The sequence below is a fragment of the Oncorhynchus keta genome, chromosome 12, assembly GCF_023373465.1.
Source record: "Oncorhynchus keta strain PuntledgeMale-10-30-2019 chromosome 12, Oket_V2, whole genome shotgun sequence".
Classification (NCBI taxonomy): Eukaryota; Metazoa; Chordata; class Actinopteri; order Salmoniformes; family Salmonidae; genus Oncorhynchus; species Oncorhynchus keta.
Window position 1 is genome coordinate 5599628 of NC_068432.1, and position 22678 is coordinate 5622305.

Genomic DNA, 22678 nt, shown 5'->3' on the forward strand with positions numbered 1-22678 from the left:
TGGTTCTCAATCAGAGGCAGGTGTCATTAGTTGTCTCTGATTGAGAATCATACTTAGGTAGCCTGGGTTTCACTGTTTGTTTGTGGGTGTTTGTTTCCGTGTCTGTGTTTGTTCGCCACACGGTACTGTTTTGGTTTTGTTCATGTTTATTGTTTTTGTATTAGTGTTTATGTTGAGTTTTTTCATATTAAAAACATGGACACTTACCACGCCACATCTTGGTCTGATCCTTGCTACACCTCCTCAGAAGAGGAGGAGGAAAACCTTTACACTGGGACTTGCTTCCATTCAGCCACAAGAGCATTAGTGAGGTTGTGCTCTGATGTTAGGAGATTCGGCCTAGCTCGCAGTCGGCGTGCCTGGCTCGCAGTCTGCGTTTCATTTCATCCCAAAGTTGTTCGATGGGGTTGAGGTCTGGGCTCTGTGCAGGCCAGTCAAGTTCTTCCACACCGATCTCGACAAACCATTTCTGTATGGACCTCGGTTTGTGCGAGGAGGCATTGTCATGCTGAAACAGGAAAGGGGCTTCCCCAAAATGTTGCCACGAAGTTGGAAGCACAGAATCGTGTAGAATGTAATTTTATGCTGTAGCGTTAAGATTTCCCTTTACTGGAACTAAGGGGCCTAGCCCGAACCATGAAAAAACATTATTTTCCCTCCACCAAACTTTACAGTTGGCACTATGCATTGGGGCAGGTAGCGTTCTACTGGCATCCGCCAAACCCAGATTCGTCTGTTGGATTGCCAGATGGTGAAGCTCGATTCATCACTCCAGAGAATGCTTTTCCACTGCTTCAGAGTCCAATGGCGGTGTGGTGATCTTAGGCTTGTGTGCGGAAACCCTTTTCATGAAGCTCCAAACTAACAGTTCTTGTGATGTCTTCCAGAGGCAGTTTGGAACTTGGTAGTGTGTTGCAACCGAGGACAGACAATTATTTACACATCTAGCGTTTCAGCACTGTCAGCATGTGTGGCATAACACTTTGCGGCTGAGCTATTGTTTCTCTTAGACATTTTCGCTTCACAATAACAGCACTTACAGTTGACCAGGCCAGCTCTAGCAGGGCAGAAATGTTACGAACTAAGTTGTTGGAAACGTGGCATCCTATGACGGTGTCATGTTGAAAGTCACTGAGCTCTTGAGTAAGGCCATTCTACTGCCAATGTTTGTCTATGAAGATTGCATGGCGGTGTGCTCGATTGTATACACCTCTCAGACTGAAATAGCCAAATCCACTAACTTGAAGGGATGTACACATACAGTACATTCTGAAAGTATTCAGACCCTTTTACTTTTTCCACATTTTGTAACAGTACAGCCGTATTCTAACATATATTAAATTGATTTTTTTTCACTCATCAATTTACACACAATACCCCATAACGATAAAGCAAAAATAGTTTTTTTGCAAATGTAATTTTTAAAATAATAACATGTTATTATTTAACATAAGTAGTCAGACCCTTTACTCAGTACTTTGTTGAAGCACATTTGGCAGCGATTATAGCCTTGAATCTTCTTGGGTATGACGGTACAAGCTTGGCACACCTGTATTTGGGGAATTTCTCCCATTATTCTCTACATATTTTCTCAAACTCTGTCAGGTTGGATGGGGAGCATCTCCTTCATTGTCTTGGCTGTCTGCTTAGGGTCGTTGTCCTGTTGGAAGGTGAGCCTTCGTCCCAGTCTGAGGTCCTGAGCAGGTTTTCATCAAAGATGTCTCTGTACTTTGCTCCGTTAATCTTTCCCTCGATCCTGACTAGTCTCCCAGCCCCTGCCACTGAAAAACTATACATTTGCAACAATAAATTATACATTTGCAACAAGAAAAATACACTTTGTCATTATGGGGTATTGTGTGTAGATTGATGAGGAAAACATTGAATTAAATCCATTTCAGAATAAGGCTGTAATTTAACAAAATGTGCAAAAAGGGAAGGGGTCTGAATACTTTCCAAATGCATTGTACTTTTGTATATATAGTGTATAAGAAATATCAGGAAACATTTGTTTCATTTTTTAAACTTGTATTTGACCCATTCTTTTTGGCACTAAACAGTCTCCATATTCACTTCCATCCATTTTTTCAACTGGTACCGGGGGACCGTCAGACGAGTCTTGTGAGGCCTGTGGGTGTCCTACAGAGAAACAACCGATGTACGTGTTCGTGAGAGTCTCACCTTTCCACCGAGGGTGAAATTATGTGTCGCCCAAACTATTCTGTCGCTACAGAAAGGAGTTGGCAGATCGGCTGTACCAACTTCAGACAAGTCCCAAGACGCAAGTCCCAAAACAGAGAAAACCATCATGTTCGCAAGAGTCTCGCCTTTCCATAGAGGGGTAATAGTAGTTTTGTAGGCCAAACCGTTTGTACGCTACGATGGGATTGTGAGAAGGACGATTTTCGGGATGTCTCATGTTCTGACAAACACCACTCCAGCTCTTGTCATATTTCACCACAGATGCAGAAGTGTGACATAGGAGGATGTGATGGATTGAGATGCATCCAATGTAAAACAAACAGCAACAGATATCTCTACCTGAAACTGACAGATTTTAATTGGGATTTTTGTGTTATGCTAATTTGATTTCAGCGGGGCACGGACATCAATTTTAGGGGATTAACTGGGCAACAGTACATTTACATTTAAGTCATTTAGCAGACGCTCTTATCCAGAGCGACTTACAAATTGGTGCATTCACCTTATGACATCCAGTGGAACAGCCACTTTACAATAGTGCATCTAAATCTTTTAAGGGGGGGGGGGTGAGAAGGATTACTTTATCCTATCCTAGGTATTCCTTAAAGAGGTGGGGTTTCAGGTGTCTCCGGAAGGTGGTGATTGACTCCGCTGTCCTGGCGTCGTGAGGGAGTTTGTTCCACCATTGGGGGGCCAGAGCAGCGAACAGTTTTGACTGGGCTGAGCGGGAACTGTACTTCCTCAGTGGTAGGGAGGCGAGCAGGCCAGAGGTGGATGAACGCAGTGCCCTTGTTTGGGTGTAGGGCCTGATCAGAGCCTGGAGGTACTGAGGTGCCGTTCCCCTCACAGCTCCGTAGGCAAGCACCATGGTCTTGTAAACATTTCGTCCCCAACAAATGATGCACCAATTGAGATATCGCATGTGACTAACACATTTCAATGAATTACCTTAGGTCCCTCCTTGGGCCAATCATTATAACGTTGTAAATGACGCATCTCTATGGCAACACGCATCCTGTCACCCTAGTTTTGTCCCAAGTGCTATATATTTGTGAGGGACATTAGAGTCTACTAAGTGTGTAGAGGAGAGGACATCCACTCCGGCAGGGCAGGGCCACACCCCACCCCTGGCAGTGGGACGCAGCTGACTAGTAGCTATGCTGTGGGAAGGTCTGCCTGTCCTGATCAACCTCATTCTCATATATCAGGCATAGATAGCACTCGTGCCTAATGGCGTCTGCAGGCTTCCCAACCGATTCTTTAATAAAGACTATGTTGTCATAGAAACGAGATGCGACTCGTTTTCATGCAAATTTGATCATTGAGTAATACTGCACCAAACATCTTAGTTAGATGTAAAATCTCCTCGGGCAAAAACGTTAAACAGTATGGATCGATTTCCTGAGTGATCTCAGATTAATTCGGACAATTTTGAGGAAGTGCTCTTGACGCTTTTTTTTCTCGTTCTTCAAGCGAAAGTATTTTATTAAAGGGAGTATGCGAGCACACTCGTTCGGTTCGCTTAGCCGACATCGGCTAGCCGCCAGCCGAACTGGAGCATGCAGACGCCTTAACCCATAGAAATAGCATCCATTGATCCATGGATTCCATTTCTATTGCCTTATCTCAGTTTATTATCTCACCTTGTTAGAGATCACCCATCTCTCTGTCTTTTCTTTTTTTTTCTCCTCTCCCTGCTGTCTTTCCCTCGCTCCTCATCCCCCTTTCTTAATCTATTGTCTCTCCTCCAGCACTCTAATGCCAGAGCCATCGGTTTTCTTGTATTCATTTAGAACAGGGATGACGGTAACCACGTTTCCATCCAACATTTTTTTTTATGCGAGTAAAGTACATGTCGGATAAAATATATAATGACAGGCCTGATGGAAACAGAACATTTGTCAGCAAAATGTCCAAAATGTCGACAAAAACAAAATAAGCGAGACAAGGTAGGATCTTTTTGTGTCTGTAAAATTAATTATTCAAGAAATGTCGGTGGAAACGCTTTTATACGCAAATATTTATATAATAACCATCATGTCGAAGTAAACTTGGGAGTCACGCGATGACCTGTTGGTCCTCCCACTACGACTCGTCGGGAAATCATGCAGTTTGTTAGGCTACAGATCAAATAAATGAAGATGAACTTCACAGGGTGGTGAAAGTGCAAGGTGATGAGCTTGATGCTCCTTTCCAATAAATGTCGAGGGTCTTATTCTGGTGCCATGATCATCGATGCTTGGCTGCCATTTGACTAACACAAATTATGTCGCTCTTTTGTCCATAATAATCTCATCAAGTAGACTATACTCGCACTGTATCTGCGAGCTGTTGGCCAGAGTGCCAATATCAGTGTGCCAAACACCACGTGTATACCACGTGGCAATACATGCTATATAATGCTAAAAAAAAAATGTTAGAAAACCATCCATATTCGGTACATGGGAATTTAACCTAAAAATATATTTTCATGTGAATTACATCATCACGCACAGCCTTTTATCCCCCCCAAAATAAATTTGATCGAAACACGTCTCTGGTGGGGATGCAGATTTTATAATATTTGCATGAAAATATGTCGCCAACCTAGCTAGTGATACAGTATAGAGGGGGTTTTCATTGACAAGGGAAGCTGTGTTCAGTTTGGGAAATCAATAAGTCTATTGTGTCATCGACCACAACATAAAGCCTGATGGGAGTTTTTTTTGATGTACTGTGGTATTTCCCAGGGGGGCGCAAGTTCTGTTTTCCAAAACCACCTGTTAGTGAAAGCTGTCCCAGCCGCCGTAAAGGTTTCACTATGATTCGCACAGTGCTGAATGGATTGTCTGTTCAGCATCATTACTACCAGACCATTCAACCACTGACTGAAGGGATTTGATTCAAGGGGATCTTTAAGAACATTTCGATGGCGTCTTTTCCCTCAGTGTACGGGATTCATAAAGGGTCATGTGGGTTGTAGGTGACCGAGGATCGCGTCTCAATCCCCATTCCCTACCATAGCCCCCAAAAAGGTCAGAGAGCACAGATGTAGGATCTTAATTTGATCATTCTTTTGTTGCTGGCTTGTAGTGTATTTGAGTTTTAAATATGTAACTTTTTGAGTGACATGACCAAATTCACAAAGAAATGTGTGTTATAGATATGTCATTCTCATTGAAAGCAAGTCTGAAAAGTGGTAGATATGTTCTATGTGCGCTATTTCTATGCTTCCCATTCTTAAGTTTTGCTTTGATTCTTTTACTTTCGGTTTAGTACACCAGCTTCAAACAGCTGAAAATACAATATTTTTGGTTATGGAAAATATGTTTCACAACAGTTTAGATGGTACAATGATTCTCTACACTATACATTTGTCACATAAACTGAAATTAGGCGAACTATTAACATTTTTGCAACCAGGAAACTGGTAAGTTTGTAATTTCCACATTTACATTTCAGACTTGATTTGCCCTAACAAAAAATGTCCATTAATTATAATACACAAAATAATCCATCACATTTTTTGTCCCTGCGGGATTATTTTCCTGCTGTAGCAAACTGGCTCAAATTAAGATCCTACATCTGTATAAGTATTGACATTTCAAACAAACAATGGACACCCAAGAATAACCACACACGTCATACTTCTGACTTTCGAGCCACTTTGACAATGCTCTTATTTCACCGCTTACTGTCTGGTTCTGTGTACAGAACGCCACTAGACAAACAAATATGTCTGGTTCTGTGTGTTAAAAGGTTTATCTATTGTGTTGATAAACCATAAAGAGGAGGAAGTGATGATTTCCATCAGGATTTATGATTCTGTGGTCATCTCATTTCCCTTAATTCTGTGTCAATATTTTGCATCAATAGTTACGGATGACTCCTCTGATGATATACACGAGAAGACCATTAATTTGCTTTTAAAGCATGATCATTAAAGACCATTTCAGTGGAGCTGAACACGTCTTTATTGTGGTCTATTTGTGCTCATTTAGATGGAGAGATAATTCCTCTGCAAGTCTGTGTATTGAGTTGGCCTGGTCTGTCTGTCTGTCCTTCAGTCCCGTATATTGTTCAGTTAAAGACAGAATGGCTCGGCAATGGAGCATTCCCATAGTGCTGCTAGGAGGTAACACTTAAGATACTAGATCCCTTATGATCCGCCTCCTGCCCTACCAACACAGCCCAGCATCTGCCCACCAGCAGACCATAGATGTCCACTGTGATGTGCATTGGCTGTGTGTGTGTGTGTGTGTGTGTGTGTGTGTGTGTGTGTGTGTGTGTGTGTGTGTGTGTGTGTGTGTGTGTGTGTGTGTGTGTGTGTGTGTGTGTGTGTGTGTGTGTGTGTGTGTGTGTGTGTGTGTGTGTGTGTGCGCGTGTGTGGAGGGGGGATTTAGTATTTTAAACATGGCTTCGTTGTTATGTCTGCCCAGGCTTTGATGTTCTCCAAACCTCCAACTAAGTGGCGCTCATTTTGGGTAACTCTGGAGAGGGAGAATCACTTCCAGATTGGGCTTCCTACTCTGTGTGATTGGGTGTTGGGTTATAATGGCAGGGAGTGGCAATGACGGGGAAGGGACGTTAGGAGTACCTCTGCCTGACCGTCAGCCACTAGACATGGGCCCTGGGCACTGGATACATACACATGCAGAACGCACGTACGTACACACACACACACACAGGGTTGGGGAGTAACGGTTTACATGTAAGGGATTACAACAACAAAAACGGCAACTGTAATCTGTTACCAGCAAAAATATTGTAATCAGATTACAGATACTTTTGAAAAACTAGATGATTACTTTTCAATTCAGAAAAGGATGTTTGCGGGAAATAAATATTTGACACTGTTTTTTTCAATGACATTCAAATCAGCATTGAAAAAACGTGCAAGTTTAAGTTCGTTCCACCTGAGTGAGTCTGACCACAAGTCAGAGACCACTATGATGACACACCAAATGTGTTTGATGGATCACAGGAAAAGAGCAGGAATAGGCTTTTGAAGGCTACAGTCCAAACTACAGTCCAAACGTCTTCCAATGGTGCGACTGCTGTCGGCATCCAAAGATGATCCAACTTGAATAAACACTTGGAGGTATGGATGACAGCAGTGGTGTAGCCTACGGCGATACGGATATCACCTATTATTGATATCTACATAGCGCATTGATGTCAAATTTGCTCTATCAACAGCTGCATAGTGCGGATCCCAGCCTATGGAATAAAAGTGACACTTTTGCTCAATCTAATTCATGCTGATAAAAATATATATATATATATTGATTCTTTAAGAATATAACTTATAAATGCCTCATGAGCTTGGTTCAACTGTCACACTCTATGAGAACCCAAGAAATAAGCTTGTTTTAGTTTGTAAACAATGTAAATGCATACCAACACTGTATAGCCTCAAAACATGGTTTAAATAATAATTTTGAACAATTTAAACAAACGTTACTGAGTTTGGGTAATCCAAAAGTTACGTTACTGATTAAAATTTTGGGCAGGTAACTAGTAACTGTAATGGATTACATTTAGAAAGTAACCTACTCAACCCTGCACACACTCACACACACACACACAAACACACACACACACACACACACACACATGAAACTGTCTCAGTCTTTTTATAGAAACCATAAACTTAGTCATCCAGAGAACATTTGAAATTATTTCCACCCCTGGCCTGGACCCATATATAAACACATAGACAGTTCCGGGATCAAAAATAACGTGAAAGTTTCAGGTCTCATTTTGAAGACATCCTGTGCCACCTCAAACAACCCTTTCACTCTCTCTGCACTGCAGTCGGGTGTGGGTTATTTCCCTACCTTTAGATTCAGCCTCTATACCCCTGCTCACCCAGACCTCCAACCTGTCTCTCACCTTTCAGTCAGTATGTGTTGAATGTGTGTGTATGTTTATGTGTTGGTGGAGGGGGGTAGTGTTGAGAGAATGTGCGGATGGGGGTATGTAGGTATTGTTGAACATGTATGGGTGTGTGGGTAGTGTTGAATGTGTGTCTGTATGACTAATGCCGCAGCCCCACCACAGCGAGGCTCTGGCTCAGTCTGTCTCAGTGTGGCTCAGTGTGGTTCAGTGTGGCGGTGGTACAGTGGATTGGTAAACAGTCACAACTGTCTCCCATCTCGCTCATCTGTGTACTTGCCTGTCTATGTCTGCAGCCCAGAGGCTCAACCTGGGATTTCACAGGGGCCACATATAGACTACACTGTATACGGTGGGAACAGGCTCTCTATTGATTTGATTTGATTTTAGATGACATTACAACCATAGTTGTCTTCTGTACTTAACAGAATGGTAATTCATGGTAACTTGCAATTGATTCACACGGGAAGGGAGTGTTTTGTCAGTGGTACTTTATGTGTTCTCCTCATTCATGTAGTGACAATGTTACAAAAATATCAAAACTAGCTTGACCCTGATTTGGATTGGATCTCTTTACTTTACAAAAAACGTTTTTTTTTTTCACCTACCTGAAAGCCCCAAAGACCATTCAATCGAAATGATTCTACTTCATTCAGCCATGAGATATAACAGAGGGTAGACCTAGAGGAGGAACAGAGAAGTGAGTGTGTTTTAATCTAAATAGAGAGATTAAAGACGTTACTCTCAAAGCACTCTGGCCGTGCTCTAGAAAGGACCCCCTAATTTCCGCTTCAAAAAACCCTACTTAGGTCTGTGAAAACCAAAGAATACATTATGCGCAAAGTGTTTCATCAGCATAGGGAATGAAGCGGTAGAGACAAGGGTCAAGGTGTAGCCTATTGGCCGTCGGGGGTGGGGGGCCATCATCCATCATTAATTCCCAGTGATGTCTCAAACACCATTACCTCTTTTATTTAACACCGGATTCCTGTTCAAACACAACCCCGCGCCAGATAAAAGGCAATAACAATATGCTAATGCTAATGTCCTTTTAAGTGAAATTAGATTACTGCAGGAGGAGCACTGTGCGTTTGCCGTACTTTAAAAAGGTTTCCTATCTAATTGGAATTTTGTCTTTGATGTTATCGGAGACCGAAGATTGTCGATTGGAGTTGGATTGAAGTCTTGCGTTAATTTCACTTCTCTTTGGGTGCATGCGCACTTTTGTGCATACATACGTGTGTGTTCATTTGCACTCGCTCCTATGCGTGTACGCACTAGTCTGTCTCTGTTACAACGACAGAATCGCAATTATGTCTAAGTTCTGTGTGTGTGGGGGGGGGGTAAATAGAGGGAGGCTGATAATTATACGTTAAAGGAGTGCACTCATTTGGTCTCTGCGAGTGTGTGTAAAGGAACACACATAGTGAACCACTTCAAGGACGACTAATTGCCTTTAGGAAAGGCGAGACATCAAGAAACTGAAATATAACATTGTGTGGCGACTCTAATGTTACGAGGAAATGGTACGTCAACCTCAGACCTTGAAACGGAACCAGTGGTCCTGGAGTGTTTTTCTGGTCTCTTACAGGGAGGGAGGGAGGGAGGGAGGGAGGGAGGAAGGGGAGAGAGAGAGAGAAAGAGAGAAAGACCTAAAGAGAAAGAGAGAGAGAGAGCTTATGAGAAAGAGAGAGCTAAACAGAGAGAGAGAGCGTGAGAGAGCTAAAGAGAGAGTGAGAGAGCTAAAGAGAGAGAGAGAGAGCTAAAGAGAGAGTGAGAGAGCTAAAGAGAAAGATAGAGAGCTAAAGAGAGAGAGAGCTACAGAGAGAGAGAGAGAGAGCTAAAGAGAAAGATAGCGAGAGAGTTAAAGAGAAATATAGAGAGCTAAAGAAAGAGAGAGAGCTAAAGAGAGAGAGTGAGAGAGAGCTAAAGAGAGAGTAAGAGAGAGTGAGAGAGAGCTAAAGAGAGAGTGAGAGAGCTAAAGAAAGATAGAGAGAGTGAGAGAGCTAAAGAGAGAGAGAGAGAGAGAGAAAGAGAGAGAGAGAGCTAAAGAGAGAGATAGAGAGCTAAAGAAAGAGAGAGAGAGAGCTAAAGAGAGAGCGAAAGAGAAAGAGAGAGCTAAAGAGAAAGAGAGAGCTAAAGAGAGAGAGCTAAAGAGAGAGTGAGAGAGAGCTAAAGAGAGAGAGAGAGAGCTAAAGAGAGAGAGAGAGAGAGATAAAAAGTGAGAGAGAGATAAAAAGAGAGAGAGCTAAAGATAGAGAGAGAGATAAAGAGAAAGAGAGAGAGCTAAAGAGAGAGAGAGAGAGAGCTAAAGAGAAAGAGAGAGAGCTAAAAAAGAGAGAGAGAGAGCTAAAGAGAAAGTGAGAGAGTGAGAGAGAGAGCTAAAGAGAGAGAGAGAGCTAAAGAGAGAGAGAGAGCTGAGTTTTAAATACTCTTTTATTGGGTCTGGGGGCCCACCACACAATAAAAACTCATACAAAACCACAGTTACACATCAATTAAAAACACAACTCCAATTCCTCCTCCACAGTAACTACACACAACAGCCTCTGAATACCCCATATACTCAAAAACAGATCGATATTGTTGACAAGTTTATAATATGCAAACTCAACCCTTAGTCTCGCTGCCAACATTCCCTCCAGCATTCCCACCACATCCACAGACCCCTGTCCCCGAATACTGTTCTTTCGGGTCTTCCATATCGCTAATTTTGCTGCCCCTAACAGAAAATTAAGCAACACAACTACACCCTTTTGACTGAACCTGTACTTTGGCCCAAATATATACAGTTGGGAAGAGAAAACCTCTCCCAACGTTGAGAACCAATCAGTGATCAGTTGAATCATCCCAACCAACCTGGGACACAGTAAAAACAGATGTGGCAGAGATTCAAACTCAGCACAGAATGGACACCCCTCCCCAACAGTAGGGTCCAGGTGTACCAGATGCATGTTAGTGGCTATAGCTCCATGTATTATCCTCCATTGGAGGTCAGCTGTCCTCTTATCAATAGGCAGTTTATATAATGATCGCCAACAGCCTTTTGGAGAGGCACCTGGACCAAGCACATCCGCCCACCTCGTCGATTTTACCCCTTCCAGGGAAGAGGCATGGGACACCTTTACACATGTTCTGTACATGGCCTTCTTTCCCACCTCCTTGAACTCCCCCAGCTCCGGGGTATCGAAGGAAAGCAGCATCCCCACGTCCTCTTCAAATGCCCCTATCGCAGCACTAACAATCAGTGCAGGGAACACATAATCCAGACCCTCCTTCCACCGATCAGAATTGGAAGTGTCAGTCACATACTGCAGATGAGGCACTGGCAACGAGTCGCAGACCTCATCGACGACCTTCCTCAGTAGGCGAGATGATTGGATCCCCGCTCTTTCTCCCAGCTCCTCCAACGATCTGCTCCTGCTCCGCATCAGATGACCCAGCTTGGTACACCCCACGCCTAACAGGCATGAACGTAGGCTAGCTGAACCCAGAACACGGGACTGGATGGCAGTGTTGTGAAAAAGAGGCTCTTCAAAAAGCCACATCCCTGGTGGCGTGCAGGCCTTACGGGACTTGACAAAGACTCTCCAAGCCTGCATAACAGACTCATAAAATGGAGTCAGGCCAGTCAAATCACCCCCCTCCAGCTTTAAGAGGAAAAGATGCTTGTCTAAGCCCAAACAGCCCGCTCTCCTCATCAATGTGTAGGCTGTTTCAGCCCAGCTCGAACAGTCTCTGTACAACAATCTCTGGGCTGCTTGGAGCCGGAAAGCCATGATCCTAGAAGAAATGTCCACCAGGCCTTGCCCACCCTCGTGCAGTGGCAGGTACAGGGCTGCAGCTTTGATCCAGTGTTGTCCAGACCAGAAGAAATTGACAAGGGCCCTCTGAAGCTCTTGTATCAGACCCTTTGGTGGCTGCAAAATCATTAGCCTGTGCCACAGGGTAGAGGCAGCAAGATTATTAGCTACCAGGACCCTTCCCCTATAAGACAGCTGGGGTAGCAACCATTTCCATCTTGACAGTCTGGCACACACTTTCTCCAATACACCCTCCCAGTTCTTTTTCTGAAAGACATCAGAGCCTAGAAAAACCCCCAAAGTCTTCATCCCATCTCTGCCCCACTGAAGCCCCCCTGGTAACCTTGGAGTGGACCCCGTTTGAAGCCGACCTGCCCACAGCGCTTCACTCTTTCCCCAATTGACTCTAGCTGAGGAGGCCCCCTCATACACCTTTAAAGTGTTTGAGAGAACCTTAACATCCTCACCCCTGTAATAAAAACTATCACGTCATCTGCATACGCAGAGAGTGCTATCGTGGGACCCTTCATTACACCTGGCACAGAGAAACCAGTAAGCTTCGCTCTTAAAAAACAAAGCATTGGTTCAATCGCCAGACTATATAACTGCCCTGAAATTGGGCATCCCTGCCTGATGCCCCTTTGGACAGGGATGGGGCAACTTAAACCACCACCCACCTTCACCATACACGAGGCTCCAGCATACAGTAAATTCACCCATGACAGAAAAACATCCCCAAACCCAAAGGCTTTCATTGTTTTAAACAAGTACTGGTGGTCCACACGATCAAAAGCCTTCTCCTGATCTAACGAAAGTAAACCCACATTTACATCAGACAGTTTACAAATGTCTAAAACATCTCTTATTATAAACAAGTTGTCAACAATAGAGCGATCAGGTACACAGTAAGACTGGTCCTTGTGGATCAACAGTCCCAGATACTCTTTCAACCTGTTTGAGAGACATTTAGAAACAATTTTGTATTCTGCGCACAGCAAAGCAACAGGTCTCCAATTTTTTATGAGAGCCAAATCCCCTTTTTTGGCAACAGTGAAAGCACCGCACGTTGACAGGATACAGGAAGAGAACCCTCATGAAAAGATTCACACAGCACTTCATAAAAATCCTCCCCAATAGACCCCCAAAAGTGCTTATAGAACTCAGATGGTAAACCATCGATGCCAGGGGCTCGGCCTGATGAGAGCTGCATAACTGCTGTGGACAGCTCCTGCAGTGTAATGTCAGCATCCAATACGACTCTCTGCTCAGGTCCCAATTGAGGAAGACCATGTAACAACTGTTCAGTACACAGAGAGTCACAATCCTCCGCCTTATAGAGGACAGAGTAGAAATCCACGGCATGTTGACGCATTTCACTGTCATCCGTGGTCACCTTCCCATCAGGGAGACGAAGGCAGACCATCTGTTTACGTTGTAACGTCGACTGTCCGAGGTTAAAAAAAAAAGCACTGGGAGCATCCATATCCTTGAGGGAAGCGAAACGAGACCTAATCAAGGCACCCTTCACTCTTTCATGCAGAAACGACCTCAGTTCATGTCTCTTGTCCTGTAAGTTCATGACTAGTCCAGGGTCGTTCTGAGTGAGCAGCTTCAATTCAATAGACTTGATATCCTGTTCAAGGGCCTTGATAGTCTCTTTAACTTCAGTTTGAGACAGAGCAGTATACTGTTGACAAAAACTCGTATTTGGGCCTTCCCAACCTCCCACCATTGTCTCAAGGACTCAAAATTCCCCTTTATAACCCTCCATTTTTCCCAAAACAACACAAACCTGTCACAAAACATGACATCATGTAACAATTTAACATTAAAATACCAGTAAGGTGATGACCTTCGTGGACAGGACATGTGAATATCAACAGAAACAACATGATGATCAGAAAATCCCACAGGAGTAATGGCACACCTTCCAACCCTACTACAGTATTGCTCAGATACATACAACCTGTCTAACCTTGCTGCACTGACACGACCTTCATTAATTTTTAGCCATGTGTACTGCCTAACTTTTGCATTCCTTACTCTCCACACATCAGAAAGCTCAAACTCATTTAATAGGCCAGACAGGCAAGTGGCTGACCGCAGGTGAGGTTCTTCAGCGGTGCGATCAACAGTAAAATCCACTGTACAATTCCAGTCACCCCTAAAACCATACACCCCTCTTGATCACACTGTCTTAAGGTTTCCTTTATCTGATCAAAAACAGCAATACGCTCTGTACCCTCATTAGGAGCATAAACATTCAAAAAAACAAACAAAAACCCCATAACATCCACCTTGACCAATAAAGCCCGACCCTTGACAATCTCTGTTGTAGATACCACAGTCACCCCTAAGCCTGAGGAAAACAAGATTGCCACCCCAGTACTGAAATTAGTACCATGACTGAGTACATGCTGCCCCTCCCACCACATACCCCAGTCAACCTCATTTTCCTCATCACTATGTGTCTCCTGTAGGAAAACTACATTAAGCCTTTTCTGTTTTATTACTTCTAAAACCCAAGCCCTCTTATTCCTGTCCCTTCCCCCATTAATATTAAGAGAACCTACCCTTAGTACTTCCATATAGAAAAGAGAAAAGAAAAGCAGAAGAGCCCACAGAGAAACCAACAAGAAAAAAGACACCCTATGAGGCATGATCATCATCATTATTCTTTTTTTTCTTTTAACCTGAACACGTTTCCCACCACCTTTTGCTGCTGCAACAGCAGTAATAAATTTCCTCAAGCGAAACCGCTTCTTCTCACTCAGCTGGTCTAACCCCACCGTCTTCTGTAACATCACAGCTGACCTCACAAACTTATCAACATCAAAATAATCTGCCAATTTGACAGATTTCCCAAAAGTCTGATCCAGAAACTCATTTACCTCCTCTAGATCATAAACTGAGTCCTCGCCATCAGCTGTCATATCTAACGAGATATCCATATCCTTCTCTTGATCCTCCTCAGCTGAGACCACAGACAACTGACTCCCCTCTACCTCATCCCTTTCAACACTCCCCACTTGCACCTCATCACTCGTACCAAGCATCTCCTCCACTACCTGGGAGACTAGCCCCACCTGAACATCACTACTCATAGTGGGCATCTCCTCCATTAACTGGGAGCCTAGCTCCACATGAACCCCAGCACTCGTAGTGGGAATCTCCTCCACTACCTGAGAGCTTAGCTCCACATGAAAACCCTCTTGTACCTCATTACTCATAATGGACAACTCCTCCACTACCTGGGAGCCTAGCTCTACATGAACCCCAGCACTCGTAGTGGGCATCTCCTCCACTCCCTGGGAGCCTAGCTCCACATGAACCCCCTCCTTTACCCCAGCACTCATACTGGGCACCTGCTCACCAGTCTGAGGAACTGGCTCTTCAGATACATCCTTACCTTCTACAACAATATTTTTCTGCTGCATAACATTACCTTCTAATACAAGTTGCAACCCCGTGCCCTCAACAAGGATAACTTGTTCCTCAGCAACAGGTGCTTGTGGCTGCTCTACCGCTGTCAGCTCACCTCTCCCTACATCAGCGGGCCCAGGCGTTACGATAACCACCTGTGCCCCTCCCTCTGCCTTCTCCCTTTTCGGGCAAGCATGTCGCTTATGACCAAACTCTCCACACTCAAAACACCGTTGATTACCCGTACTAGCATAAACCATATACAATCTGTTGTCATACTTGATTTTAAACGATAACTCTAAAGTCTGCTCCGGTGAGTCCAAAAACATAAACACCTGTCGCCGAAATGACATTACCTGTTTCAACGCCGGGTGTTTGCAACCCAACGGGACAACCTTAATTGAACTGGCGAACTTCCCAAAGCGCAATAACTCGCGCTCCAATAGCTCATTAGGAATAAACGGTGGTACATTTGAAATCGTTACCCTTGTTGACGGGGAAAAAAAGCGGCGTAACTTGAATAAACATTCCTTTAAGAAGTACACCATGCTCAACCATACGATCTACCAGACACTCTTCTTTAAGAAATACCACCACAGCTTTATTCATCCGAGATGCATAAGCGATATTCTCATATCCTACCTTCTCTCCTACGGCGACCAGAAACTCCTCCACCGTGACAGCAGCTTCAGTAACACACCTAAAGCCGTGCCGAAGTGACAGGGACGGCATCCCCATTCGGGCTGCCATCCCCGCCAAAATCTGGGTAATTCTGATACGCAAAACAAAATACTTAATTCTACCACACAAAAAAAATAATAACGTTAATCATGCACCAAGAAATAGAAAACCGAAAGAAAGTTGTGAATATCTAACTCTCCACAACACACGCACTCCTTCACTCAAACAATTCCCAGCATGCACCAATCACTCCCAGCATAGAGAGAGAGAGAGAAAGAGAGAGAAAGAGAATGAGAGAGAGCTAAAAGAGAGAGAGAGAGCTAAAAAGAGAAAAAGAGAAAGAGAGAGCTAAAGAGAAAGAGAGCTAAAGAGAGAGAGAGAGCTAAAGGGAAAGAGAGAGAGAGTGAGAGAGCTAAAGAGAGAGTGAGAGAGCTAAAGAAAGAGAGAGCTAAAGAGAGAGAGAGAGAGAGCTAAGAGAGAGAGAGAGAGCTAAAGAGAGAGTGAGAGAGCTAAAGAAAGAGAGAGTGAGAGAGCTAAAGAGAGAGTGAGAGAGTGAGAGAGAGCTAAAGAGAAAGAGAGAGAGAGAGCTAAAGAGAGAGTGAGAGAGAGCAAAAGAGAGAGAGAGAGCTAAAGAAAGAGAGAAAGAGAGAGAGAGCTAAAGAGAGAGAGTGAAAGAGTTAAAGAGAGAGTGAGAGAGCTAAAGAGAAAGAGAGAGAGCTAAAGAAAGAGAGAGAGCTAAAGAGAGAGAGTGAGAGAGCTAAAGAGAGAGAGAGAGCTAAAGAGAGAGAGAGAGAGCTAAAGAGAGAGAGAGAGAGAGCTAAAGAGAGAGAGAGAGCTAAAGAGAGAGAGAGAGAGAGCTAAAGAGAGAGAGAGAGCTATAAAGAGAAAGAGAGGGAGCTAAAGAGAGAGAGAGAGAGAGCTAAAGAGAATGAGAGAGAGCTAAAAAGAGAGAGAGAGCTAAAGAGAAAGAGAGACCTAAAGAGAAAGAGAGACCTAAAGAGAAAGAGAGAGCTAGAGAGAAAGAGCTGAAGAGAAAGAGAGAGCTAAAGAGAGAGCTAAAAAGAAAGAGAGAGAGCTAAAGAGAAAGAAAGACCTAAAGAGAAAGAGAGAGAGCTAAAGAGAGAGAGAGCTAGAAGAGAGAGAGAGAGAGCTAAAGAGAGAGAGAGAGAGCTAGAGAAAGTGAGAGTGAGAGCTAAACAGAAAAAGAGAGAGAGCTAAAGAGAAAGAGAGAGAGCTAAATAGAAAGAGAGAGAGAGCTAAAGAGAGAGAGAGAGAGCTAAAGAGAAAGAGAGAGAGACCTAAAGAGAAAGAGAGAAAGAGAGCTAAAGAGAGAGAGGGAGAGAGAGAGACAGCTAAAGAGAGAGTGAGAAGGAGAGAGAAAGAGAGAGTGATGCCCTGCTCCTGAATATACTGTTAGACCACGTGGTTTGTCAGATGCAAAAAATACTCCTGAGATCCAGTGTTAGGTCTACGTTTGATGTGATCAGGTGATAGAGGGGAATGTTGAAAGTATGTTTTAATGTGTGTCGGCGCGCGTGGAAGAACTGCCTTAAAGTGATAAGGCATTCGCTTTGTAAAACAGCAGGGGGCACCGTGAAGCAGTAGGACGAGCCTCTCTCAGTAGTGCTGCTGCTGGACTCTTCAGAGCAGCGGGGGAAAATTTTTTAAAACTTTTTCATAAATATGTACATACACATGGAAATCAATGCCTCTGCCAAACCGTCACACACCACACACACACACACACATTGAATAAATATGAAAGGCTCTGCTATTGCAACTATGTCCAAGAACGGGCGAATACCTCCAACATGGTAACCACTGTAACATATCATATGTCAAACAGCATGCTGTTAGCATTAGAAATAACTGGATTTCACGTAAGTTATTGAAAGCCATTTGTAAACAGAAACATGAAAGCAAACAAGCTCTCACACAGCCTCCCTTGATCATCAAAGGCCTATCGATCAAATGTACCCCCACACCCTCCACCCCTCCCCGAATCCCCAGCCAACCCAATGGGAGCAAATGTATTCAGCCTCCAAAGCACATGTTTGTTCCAAACCATACTTAAAATGACGACCGCCTCTCTTTCTCTCTCATTCTCTCTCTTTCTCTGTCTCTCTCTCTCTCACACTCTTTCTTTCTTTCGTGCTCTCTCTTTCTCTCTGTCTCTGTCTCTCTCTCTCTGTTGCAGTCCAACAAAGTTTCGGTGGTCCAGCAGTCTCACGGGATGCACCCCCTGACGTCCCTGTTGCCGTACAGCAATGACCACTTCAACCCCAGCCCCCCTCACCTGCCCACAGACATGAGCCAGAAAGGTAGGTCATTCCCTCATCATCATCTCCCTCATCACCATCTCCCTCATCATCATCTCCCTCATTACCATCTCCCTCATCATCATCTCCCTCATCATCATCTCCTTCATCGTCATCTCCCTCATTACCATCTCCCACATCATCATTTCTTTCATCATCATCTCCCTCATCATCATCTCCTTCATCATCATCTCCCTCATTACCATATCCCTCATCATCATCTCCATGTCCCTCATGATCATCATCTCCCTCATTACCATATCCCTCATCACCATCTCCCTCATCATCATCTCCATGTCCCTCATGATCATCATCTCCCTCATTACCATCTCCCTCATCATCATCTCCATGTCCCTCATGATCATCATCTCCCTCATTTACCATCTCCCTCATCATCATCTCCCTCATCATAATCTCCATGTCCCTCATGATCATCATCTCCCTCATTACCATCTCCCTCATCACCATCTCCCTCATCATCATCTCCATGTCCCTCATTACCATCTCCCTCATCATCATCTTCATGTCCCTCATGATCATCATCTCCCTCATCACCATCTCCCTCATCATCATCTCCCTCATCACCATCTCCCTCATCATCACCATCTCCCTCATCATCATCTCCCTCATCACATCTCCCTCATCACCATCTCCCTCATCATCATCTCCCTCATCACCATCTCCATCATCATCATTTCCCTCATCACCATCTCCCTCATCATCATCTCCATGTCCCTCATGATCATCATCTCCCTCATCATCATCTCCCTCATCACCATCTCCCTCATCACCATCTCCCTCATCATCATCTCCCTCATCACCATCTCCCTCATCATCATCTCCATGTCCCTCATCATCATCTCCCTCATCATCATCTCCCTCATCACCATCTCCCTCATCACCATCTCCCTCATCATCATCTCCCTCATCATCATCTCCCATTACCATCATCATCTCCCTCATCATCATCTCCCTCATCATCATCTCCCGCATCACCATCTCCCTCATCATCATCTCCCTCATCATCATCTCCCTCATCACCGTCTCCCTCTTCTCCATCTTCTCCGTCTCCCTCATCACCATCTCCATCATCATCATTTCCCTCATCATCATCTCCCTCATCATCGTCTTGAGAAGGACTGTGGACTATTGTCTTACTCTGCTGTGGTGACTGACAGGAGAAGTCAGGCCTTCCCCCTCATCATCATCTCCCTCATCTTAACGCACACTAGCCAGATGAGTGGGAAGGCCTGACTTCTCCTGTCAGTCACCACACAGCAGAGTAATACAATAGTCCACGGTCCTTCTCGATTCACATTTTATATGGCCCTTATTTCACCTGAATCTAATTGAAGTAGTACTTCCACCTGAATTTGAACAACAATCCTGAAAGAAGAATATGGTTCCCCCTTCACCATCTACTTGGGCCAATGCCTCTGTGGAGCCTCTCCCTTCTCTTAAGTCATACCTGTACTGTGCCACTGCTATGACCTTATCATGAAAAACTATGGGCCCTTATTAATAGCATATTACTTGGGTCTGGAGTTTTTCCTGGTCAGTTCACACAGTCATGGGAAACCCCTGGCCCTGTGTTGTGCTGCTGCCGTCTTTCCCAAACCTCCACACACACACACACACACACACACACACACACACACACACACACACACACACACACACACACACACACCCCCACACCCATGGTTCCTGAACTGCAGCGGTGGAGCCGTGTGGAGCCGAGCAGCAGCTGCAGCCCAGAGACAGGGGCTGCATCCCAAATGACACCCTATTCCTTATAGGCCCTGGTCAAAAGTAGAGCACTAGCTGGGAGAAATGGTGCAGCTCAGAGACAGGCCCTTCTTTCCAGTGAGCCTCCGGCGGTCCCACCACCGCACTTGAAGTGGTCCCTTCCCCACGAAGGGCTGCTTGCCACACAACCCCCTCTCAAACACACACACACACGCACACAGCTGGGAGCAATTAGGGTGACAATCACACAGGGCCATCTCGGCAGCACACAAGGAAGGTTCTGCTTGGCACGCTACTCTTACACAGTCGCTCGCACACTTGGCTCGCATAGTCCCTCACAGACCCACACCCACCGCGCTCACTCCATCACTCTCCTAAACATCTCCCGCAAAGATGCCACTCAAATCCAGAGAGAGAGAGATGACAAATGTGTTTGAGTTCATCTTTATCAATTCAATGGATCCAATTCATTTTCAGTGGGATGAAAATGCCATTTTAACCCGAACACAGCCGGAGTCACACTTTAATTAACAAGCCAATGAAAATGTCCTCTTGCATCACTCCGGTGAAGACTGACTCTGGCTGAATAGCAATCAGTGTTGGAGTGTGGCTGTAGTTGGTCTTTGGCCAAGGCTGGGTCTGTCTGTCAGTGCTGCTGCCTGCATCGGGGCCTATCTCTGTCCACTCTGAGAGACGGGCAGGCGCAGAGACAAAACCCCCTCCACAGACAGAGCAAGGCAGCAGGCCCCAGCCCAGACAACCTCATCCCTTTTCTAGACTGGGGCTGAGTGGTGTAGCAGCTAGGTAACGTGACAATGCCCAGGGGTGACGCGAGGGCCGAGAACCAGGGACTCACCCCACAGTGAGAGGTCTGGCCCTACCTGTACACAGCGGACACCGCCTTACGTCCTTCTGACACCATCTCACCTCGCCCCTATTACTGTGCTACATCCTCTTACCTCAGACATCATCACACCTCACCTCTCTTACCACACACCCTTGCGCTGCAGGCCTACCTCAGTATCCTCACATTGATTTCCCACAAGTACCTCACTTTGCAGTGTGCAGAGACTGCAGCTGACAATCAGTCAGAGTTTCCAGCAGCTTCTCTGACAATAGTCCCTCCAAGCACTCTCCATCCATTTCCATTACCCCACTCAGCCAGCCAGTCTGTCTGCATGTCAGTCAATCTGTCAGTCAGTGCATTCACTACAGACATGGACTATTAGTCATTCGGTGTCAACCATCGTACCAAACGATCAAAGTCACACCATGTTGTCACGTTTGTTTACGTGTGCAGCTTTGCCTGCGCTAGGGTGAGGTACAGAGTGAAAAATAGAAAAGTACAGGAGAAACGAAAGCTACTGTAATGCACTGTACTCTACAGGTGTTTCTCTTTGGGTCTTTTTTCAGGCACAGCACAAGAGCTACTGTCCAGTCATTTTGGATTCCGATACAATAACAGTTTCTCTTTCTGTGGTTTTGGCTACAGTAACTGGTTGTCAGTATTGAAATGCAATTTTGCGCCGTGTATCCTAAAAACATATTGCGTTTTTCTTTGACTATGTTGTTTCACCTGAGAGATACTGAACGACCTTGTGTCTGGTATCATTTCACAGAGGTTTGTTTTAACGGATTCAATGTTTTTCTTTACCGTAAGAAACAAAACAGTGCAATTACTACATTTTAACCGATAAATAAATCAAAAGTGACATTTCATTTTGAATTTACCTGAATAGATTCAAGTTAAAGTTAAATGTCGGTTTTTAAAAACATTTTAAAGGCTAAGTATTGAAGTGCGTCATAAACGCATTAAATATCAAGTGGGGTTAAAGTTGTTTCTGGAGACCTGTGTTGGGAGAGTAGAGATTGAGACTGCACAGTGGTCTGTACACGAGGGACCAAGGCTTTTTTTAGGAGGGAGGGAGGGACGAGAGAGGTACATTCCAGTCCTTCAGATTTCTAAATGATCCAGTCCAGAAACAGGCCTGCAGCGACGGCAAATTGCAGTAATCTGCAGCATTCTTCTGCAACAAATATAGGTTACCTTCGGGTTGCGCTTAAGTGCTAGGTGCTCGCTGTTGACAAAGGACTTCCTTTTAAAGGCACAGAGAGAGACTTTTTTTGTTTTGTTTCGGGACGCTGCTCTTTTATGTCGGCCGACTCGATAATGGAAAACGTCCCGTTTATTAAAACCATTTCGCTGTCTGGCCTAGCGAACGTCAGTAGGGTGGGTGTCTGTGGAGCGGGGTGAAGTAGTGAGTGGGGTCCTAACCTCACAGGCTTCTGATTGACTGACACATCATGGGAAGGGAACTTGTGGCTTGGATCAAGATCCCTCTTTTGCCATGAGACAATTGTTGGTGGTGTGATGCAAGCAGCAGGGGCCAGACAGTAAAACTGCTTGTCCTAGGAGAAGATGACGTAAGCTCAGAATGTCAAAGTCATGTTCACAGGAAACTGGCTGTTTACAAAGGAGTGGAAACAAAGAACATAGTTCACGGCTCTGAGTTTCTTCATTTCACTTGGTAGTGGTTCAACAAGATGCTGGAGGGCTGACTTTAGGCCTTAGTTCTCGTACATCGTACATCAACACCCCCTTGACCCTCCCAGTAGGGGTGTATG

General features: G+C 44.6%; 1 protein-coding gene across 13 annotated transcripts in view; it reads left to right on the top strand.

Annotated features, from left to right (window-relative positions):
• The window catches only part of LOC118390897 (transcription factor 7-like 2), an 81305-nt gene that overhangs the window by 41143 nt on the left and 17484 nt on the right, over positions 1 to 22678 (top strand). For all 13 annotated transcript variants that reach the window (XM_035781628.2, XM_035781624.2, XM_035781625.2 and 10 more), the window contains one exon: positions 18184 to 18307. In XM_035781628.2, the coding sequence (XP_035637521.2) occupies positions 18184 to 18307 (124 nt within the window). The remainder of the gene's footprint in view (positions 1 to 18183; positions 18308 to 22678) is intronic.